The sequence below is a fragment of the Triticum dicoccoides genome, chromosome 4A (assembly GCF_002162155.2).
Source record: "Triticum dicoccoides isolate Atlit2015 ecotype Zavitan chromosome 4A, WEW_v2.0, whole genome shotgun sequence".
Taxonomy (NCBI): Eukaryota; Viridiplantae; Streptophyta; class Magnoliopsida; order Poales; family Poaceae; genus Triticum; species Triticum dicoccoides.
In genome coordinates, this window is record NC_041386.1 from 606,052,283 (window position 1) to 606,060,137 (window position 7,855).

Below are 7,855 nucleotides of genomic sequence, written 5' to 3' on the forward strand. Positions count from 1 at the left end.
ACCTGAAGCCAAGCAACATCTTACTGGACCTGGATATGACACCCAAGATCTCGGACTTTGGTCTGTCTAGGGCTTTCGGTGGAGATCAATCAATGGATATAACAAAACGTCCTGTCGGTACAATGTAAGTCTGTACTTCTATACTTTCTCTGCAAATATACATGTTGATTGCACAAAGTACTAGTCAAATTAACTGAAGACGACTGTTTATTTTTGGAACTAATTCATGCAGTGGATACATGTCTCCGGAGTATGCGTACTGCGGCCAAGTCTCTACCAAGTCCGACATGTACAGCTTCGGAGTCATAGTTCTAGAGATTGTGACTGGTAGGAGGAACAATAGGTCGGTTGAAGATGATACTGCCTGCAGATCTCTGCTCAGCTACGTAAGATCCGCACAGATATGTAATACATGTGTACGTATAACCTACCTCACTCAACGAGCTGCTGTTTATCTTTGACGTACAGGTATGGGAGAAGTGGAGCGCAGGCTCGATGGAAGGGGTGGTAGATCCTTCCCTGGCCGGACGTTACCCTGACAGCGAGGTGCGAAACTGCGTGCAAATCGGGCTGCTGTGTGTCCAGAGGAATCCCAGCGCCCGGCCGACCGCGTCGGAAGTGGTCGTCATGCTCGACAGCCATTCCATGTCGATGACTATGCGGACTCCCCCCAGGCCAGCGTTCTGCTTCGCACAACCTGGCATCATCAGTCCATCACTCAGTTACCACAGCAACCTGGATGCCCCCGGTTCAAGCAATGACGTGACGATATCCGATGTGCAGCCTAGGTAGGACGAATTCAGAAGTTTGTATAAGTAACTACAACTAAAATGGCTCTCACAAATGCGAGAGCATCATACTTATTTTTCGGAGATGTTTGAAAATGAATTATTATTATTCTTTTGCGGGTAAAATTTTAATTAGTCAACCATCAACCTTACAGTCTTTCTTACATAGATCAACGATTTCCGGCAGGCCATAGCCTGAACTTACATATATGTATGCCGGTCCGCCACAGCTCACACAAATAATTAAGCTTAGTGCGTACAAAAGCTCATCAAATAATCGCAAGAGTGGGAAAATGGTAACCATGAAAAAGTTGCAGAGGGCAAATTCTTTTGCTGGCTTCCAGAATAAGCTCCCCTACCCGGCTTATTCTAGAAGCCCAACCAAATTAATATATTGTTTTAAAAGCCTCCTAATTAAAACTTGACTAGTAGGCTTCTTAAAATTTAAATTTGGTTGCTACTAGAGTAAGCTGGGTAGGGGGCAGCTTATTCTAGAAGCTACAAAAAAAACTGACCCTAAGTAATATATTGCATTACAAAATAAATAATAGAAAAATGAGGCTAAAATATTGCAGTGGAGGATAGACTGGCTTAACGCCACTAGTAGTTACCAGTGGCGGGCTGAACTAGAGCCCGCCATATTTACTTCCGCGATCTGGCGTGGAAAAAATGATTCCTTCTAATTGGTCAAAACGACCCTCCCATGATTGATGACGTGGTTAGCATCCGCACTTCCACACCCATGTGTGCTTCTTCTAAATGGTGGAGAGGAGAGGAGCCAATCAGGTCCTCTCAGCACCGACCATCTTTTCACCTCCATCGTCATCGATCAATTCCGGCCTGCTCCGGCCATCTTCTTTGGAGCCAAGCATGCTCCAACGCCTCCTTGCTCTCCTCTGTCTTCCCCATCGACACTGCTTTGTCCATGCAGATGTGATGATGCTCCGGTCCATGTATGCGAGCTCAACTGCGGGCCTTGGTCTGTGCAAGTGATAATGCTGCAATGGCAGAGCTGAGGTCACGTGCAACCTGCTCGACCACGGGATCAGCATCGACGCCGTGGAGGTGGAGCGGCGCTGGGCCGTGGATTTTGTGTGTGTGTGTGCTAGCTTCCCGAGCTGGGACACGGCCCCACCATGGAGAGCCGCTGCCACACTCATGGGAGGTGCATATTTTTAAATTTGTAAAAATCATACCAGCGGCGGATGAAAAAAGGCCGCCACAAGTATGTTTCCCTGCCAGTGGCGGGCCAATATTGGCACTTGGCATTGGTAATGCACACCGTCAATGGCGAGTGCTACACAAAGCCCGCCACTAATTGGCCTTTACTAGTGACGGGCGGGACGCCCGCCACTAATGACATGTTTGCAGTGCCGGGAGATCAATGGCGAGCAGCCCTGAGAGCAAAGCTGTCACTAATGGGCTTTTTGCACCCATCATTGTTAGGCATTCCTACAGTAGTGCTAATGCAATCACCCCGATGATTGCCGGATTGCCTCATATCTATAACCTTGCTAGGGTTATTGATGATCGAGCTTCTCAACGGTCTCCTTACTACAATAGGTAATTTATGAATCTGTAACCACATCGGCATATGCACCATCCAGATGTCCTACGCTCGACTAGCTGTCGTAGGGATGCAATAGCAAAAGAATGAAGCTTGTTCAGTGAACAGATTTGTGCCCAAAGGTCCGAAGCGTGCCTCCTATGTACGGTCTGTTAGGATGATCTCCACCGTGTGGGCTCAACGGCCCACCGGGCCCTTAGATCCGCGCCCTGATCGGGGGCGCTCAGCCCACTATGGGTGACGGGCCCCTGTCACCTGCACTATATAAAGAGGTGGGGGAAGGCGGCTCGCATCACGAGGTTCGTCGCGATGCCGCACACCCCACCTACATCCCCTACCGATCTAGGGTTAGTGCAGTGCTGACGGGAAGCACCGCCACCACCTTGCCATCTCACTGCAATCACCGCCGCCACAACACCACCATGGCTGCTGGCTCGAGCTCGCCGAGCCAAGGAGAAGGTAAATCACCGATTGATCTAGCCTACATCGATCCAGAGTTCTATCAATGGTATCAGCCAGATTAGGTTTGAGTTTTTTCGGTGGAAATCAAAAGAATCAAGCCCTTCCCACAGAACCCTAATCTACAGGGTAAATAAAACACCTCACCGGCGAAGGGCCTCCAGCCTCGCCGGCAAAGAGCGTCGCCGCAAGGACGCGCCGTTCCTCTCGATCCGGACGGGCATCGGCACGCCGAGCCGTCCGGAAGAAGAACCACCGGAGTTAGCCCAAGGGCTCGCCGGAAAAGGAGAAGGGGGGCACCGCCGCCAAACCGCTCGGCGGTGGCGCGCTCACCGCGAGGTGGATGTGCATCCGGCGAGGGGGAAGGCCACGTTGCCGCCGTCAGAATCTCCGCCGCAGTCGTCGTCCAGATCGAGAAAGAGGATGCGCTGGTGGTGGAGACAGAGAGGAGAGGACAGGAGGAAAAGGGGGAAGGAAAGGGTGGCGCGCGCGGCGTGGTTGCTATCGTTGCCGTCGCCGATGGCCTCAAGCCCCAGCCGCAGCAGAGAGAGGAGCGATCGGCGCGGATGAAGAAAGGAACGGGGAAGGAGAAAGAGCCGGCGGCCGAACGCGGTGCGGTGGCCACTTGGTGCCGTCGCCAGCTGCCGGAGCGGGCGGCCTGGGCGCCGCCCGGTGCTTCCACCATCGAGAGAGAGAGCACGACGGGAGAGAAAGAATTGGGGCTAGGTTTCGTTCGAAGGGTCTCGCTCCCAGGTTTTCTTCAAGCGAAAAAAGAGGTAGACCACACGATCAGGTTGAACGGCACATATCGAAACCCTAGAACGGTTGCAGGCTTTTGGGCTGAAAGCCTGATGGGCCGTTGGCCGGCGGACCAGGCTAGAGAGGCGCGCGCCCGCGCCGGGCCTTTTGGGCCAAAAGGAGAGGAGGCGCAGCTGTTGTGGCCCAGAGCGCGCAGCTGTCTTCTGTTTTTGTCCAGGTTTTGGACAAATTTAATACAGTTTGGCTATACAAAATTATTCAAAGAAAAATTTTCGTTTAGAAAATAGAAAAGTAAAAGTAATGTTTCAGAAAATAAAAAGATCATGAATTTTTTTCATGTTTTCCGCTGCAAATAAAAATAAAAGTGCTCTTTTTAAAAGTGAATAGAACTAAAGTAAAAGATTAAAATCGTTGCTTCTCTAATGCTTTTTCGAACCAATCGGTTAGAGTTGCTTAGAGATTAAAATAGTACAAAATTGTTTCTGAATAGGATATTATAAAGTTTCCGCTGCAAAGTAAAAGTTTTATCCTCCAGTTAAATTGGAACCAACGGGAAAATTTAATTGGAAGAATTGTTTTTAGCAATGTTTTTCCCCTGTGGGTGAAATAAGATGCAGATAGTTTTCGATATGACAAAAGAAAGCTATTTGTTTTAAAGTGAAAATATGGTATTGTTATTTTCTGACCAACGTTGATGATAACAGTATTATAGTTCTATGAGTCCTATGTTCAAAGCTTAAATCTCTGATAAATTTTGTATCAAAGTGATCAATTTTCAGAGAACAGATAAAGATCAATAAAAGCTCTTAAGCTGGAGAAATGTATATTTCTTGTTCCTGCTGTAATAAAGTTGATGATGATGATGATTTCTTATCAAAGTTGTTCAATAGAAATACTATCATCACATTGTTTAAGAGTTATATGCATTATTCTCATTTCCGCTCAACGGTGATATGGAATTAATGTAGAAGGATGATGTTTTATTCTAATTCTGCCCAACGGTGATTTCGAATATAAAAGAAAGTTTTTCAAAGTTTAATGTGCATATTTTTTTTAATCAAACCAACATGGGGTTATTTTTTATGCTCATTATTGTTGAATATTGGCTAAGTTTTCTCAGACTAAAAGTTTTACATGCTTTCATTCGTGAAAGCGAATGGCTGGGTACTTGTGACCCGAAAGATGACCAAGAAAGGTCATAACGTGAGGGAGTATGTTCTCTCTAAAGAATGGCTTCAAAAGAAAAGAATTATTGGATATTAATCCAAGAAAAGAAAATAGATAGAACATTGAGAGTCTTGGTTGACGAATGGCTTTCATGTATTCTATATGAAGAAGTTTTTTCGGTCAACATGATTTGAGATGAGACAAGCAACATGCATGTTTAACCAACATCGGATTAAGCATGTGTGTCAAAGAGCGTTCGGATTTATTTTTGAATTTGATGATTGCGTATGCAGTCAAAAGAGCCAATTCTGGCATTTATGTTCCTTACAGGGAATTACCAGCATAGCGGGAAAAGAGGATTATGATAATACCCGCATGGCGGGGAAAGTCTGGGAAAATACCTGCGTCACTGGGTAAAGTTGACATAGTATTATGTCAAAAATCCTATATGGCAGGAGAAATTTTGGCAAAGAACTTATCCTGTATGACAGCACAAAGATATGATGACTCATGTGCGTTTAATGTGTCCCACTCTGGGAGAAAGGTATGGAGTAGCTATTATGCTTTCCTAGTATCGACCGTACACCTTATGTGTAACGGTCATTAAGCATTCAATAAATCCAAAGAGAATAAAAGTGAGAGACGAACCTAAAGATAAGATTGATATGCAAGTGTGACTTGCAAAAGTACTAATAATAAAGAACTCTCTTGAGTTTCTGAAATGGAATGAGGAGAAAGTACTCCCATACCAGTTAACAGATAACTTCATTTCGCATGAAGTAATCAGATGAATGAAATAGATAATTGAAGTTTCCTCAATTCACAAAAGTCATGAATGGTTTTCGAAATTGTGGCAGAAAATTTCTTGCCACATTTCGAGGGGGAGAAAGAAATATTAGACAAATTAAGAATGATGAAACTCCCCTATACTTTAGATAATGTGATGCATATTATGCATCTAAAGTGATCCATTGATGAAGAATGTGATCGTCTGGGGGAGTACGACGGTCATAATAATACCTCTAAAGAACAGAAATAGTTGTATTCCTGGATCTTTTATAGTTTCAACAGTAGACTAAGGAATACTAAGACGGTGCTTAAAAGTGCCATAAAGAAGAAAGTTTTAACAGAATAAACCCAAATAATAAAGTTTAAAGATACCCCATTTTAGTGAAGATGGAGTAAATCTGGGGAAGCATGGTATGAAAATATCAAAGACTATAGAATTAATTTGCCTCTTGGCAACGACAGAGCAACAACAGCCCCATGTGAAAGAAGTGCTAGTACCTAAGACACAGATGGTCTTAAGGAATGAGAAAGTCAGATACTTCTGATTACTATAAAGTCTATGTTAGTGAAATTCAAATGGAGGTTGATCCCGCCTCATTTAAAGCGCTCAATCGAGTTTTGAGACTCATAAGTAATTTCCAATGGAACCAAAACAGTAGGCTGTAAAGGGTCTACAAGGTCAATGTGACTCCAAAGGAAATATGTAAAGCTGTAAAGCACGACTTAAATTGAAAGTTTTGTGCATGATCTGAGTTACATCAGATGAAAGTAAAGAACACAAGGGATACTGCTTCAAGAAGTTTTTTATGGACTAGAGCAAGTCTCTAGACAGTGGCATTTAAAGTTAAAAGAATCATATGTTATTTTGGGTTAAAGAAAATGAGAGGACAATTGTATTCGTGCAAAGTTATAGAATGGGAAATTCATTTTCTAATCCTGTGCATGTGGATGACATCCTACTTGCTAGTGGTGATGTCAACCTACTGCAGGAGGAGAAAATAAGTTCTTGTCCTCAAAGTTCAAAAGAATGTTCTCGGTAGAGTGTCTCTCGTTATAAGTATCGAGATTCACGAAGAAAAGAATAAAAGGGGGTATTAGGGATGTCAAATAGACATGCTAAGAAAGGTCTCTAAAGTATGCATGCGAGAAAACCTACACTTGTTCTTATAGTCAAGGGTAATGGAAATGGAAACTATGATGTTCCAAGAGTTGATGAGAAAAGATTGAAAACGGATATGGTACCATATGCTTCAGTTGTTGGAAGCTCATTACATTACCCTGACACAGTTCACATATCCGGGTTGTTTTGGCAATGTCCAGTCCATATATAGATCACTGGAATGGAGTCAAAGACATCGGCCTCATGCTGAAAGAAATAAGTGCTCTCAAAAGATTGTGAGTACAGAGACATGAGTTGCGAAATGTATAACGAAATTCACAATTGTCGCTAACTTTCATACTTGGAGGTTTTTGTGTGGAAAAGCTCCAAAGAATGAAACAATTATCATGAATGTGATGCAAAGATATTTTATAGCTTGATATAAGGTTGAGGGATAGGCAAAATGGTTAAGGAGACCTGTACCCGGAGTTGATAATGGTTGACAACAGCGATAACCATTTTAAGTTTTTCTCTCCTATGACAACGAGTCAAGTATTGATGCCAAACACACTGACACAGAGTTATGCGTTGTAAAGGAGAAAGTCCGGAATTATGTAGAAATGCTTGAAGCATAAAAGCAATAGACAAGTATTTGCAGATCTGATTATTAAAGGCTTACCGCCCAGTGTGTTCGGAGAACACACAGTCGACATGGGTTTTATGGTATAGTCTAAGATTTCCGGACAATAAAAGGGCCCAAGGTTAAAGAATTTGTTTCAAAACAGAGGTACATTGTGGCTGTCTGATTCTATCGGCAATTGGGTTGTGGTGATGAAACATGTTCTATATATTGATCTGTTATGAAACGAGTAAAGTAAAAGTATAAGGTCAAAAGTAAAAGTTGAGATCAAGGGGGAGAATGTTAGGATGATCTCCACCGTGTGGGTCCAACGGCCCACCGGGCCCTTAGATCCGCGCCCTGATCGGGGGCGCTCAGCCCACTATGGATGACGGGCCCCTGTCACCTGCACTATGTAAAGAGGTGGGGGACGGCGGCTCGCATCACGAGGTTCGTCGCGATGCCGCACACCCCACCCACATCCCCTACCGATTTAGGATTAGCGCAGTGCTGACGAGAAACCCTTGTACGAATGTTATTTGAAAATGAAATTTTGCAAGCAGTTAGAATATTTGTCAAAGTTTACCACAAAAAATTCAGAATCTTTT

General features: G+C 44.0%; 1 protein-coding gene across 1 annotated transcript; it reads left to right on the plus strand.

Annotated features, from left to right (window-relative positions):
* Window positions 1-2: 2 nt before the first annotated feature.
* On the plus strand, window positions 3-935 carry LOC119283784 (cysteine-rich receptor-like protein kinase 6; the record flags this gene model as incomplete). The annotated part of the gene is made up of 3 exons (XM_037563192.1): window positions 3-124; window positions 233-386; window positions 469-935. Coding segments are annotated over 3 exons (600 nt in total), but the record flags the coding sequence as incomplete, so codon positions are not given.
* Between the last annotated feature and the right edge of the window lie 6,920 nt (window positions 936-7,855).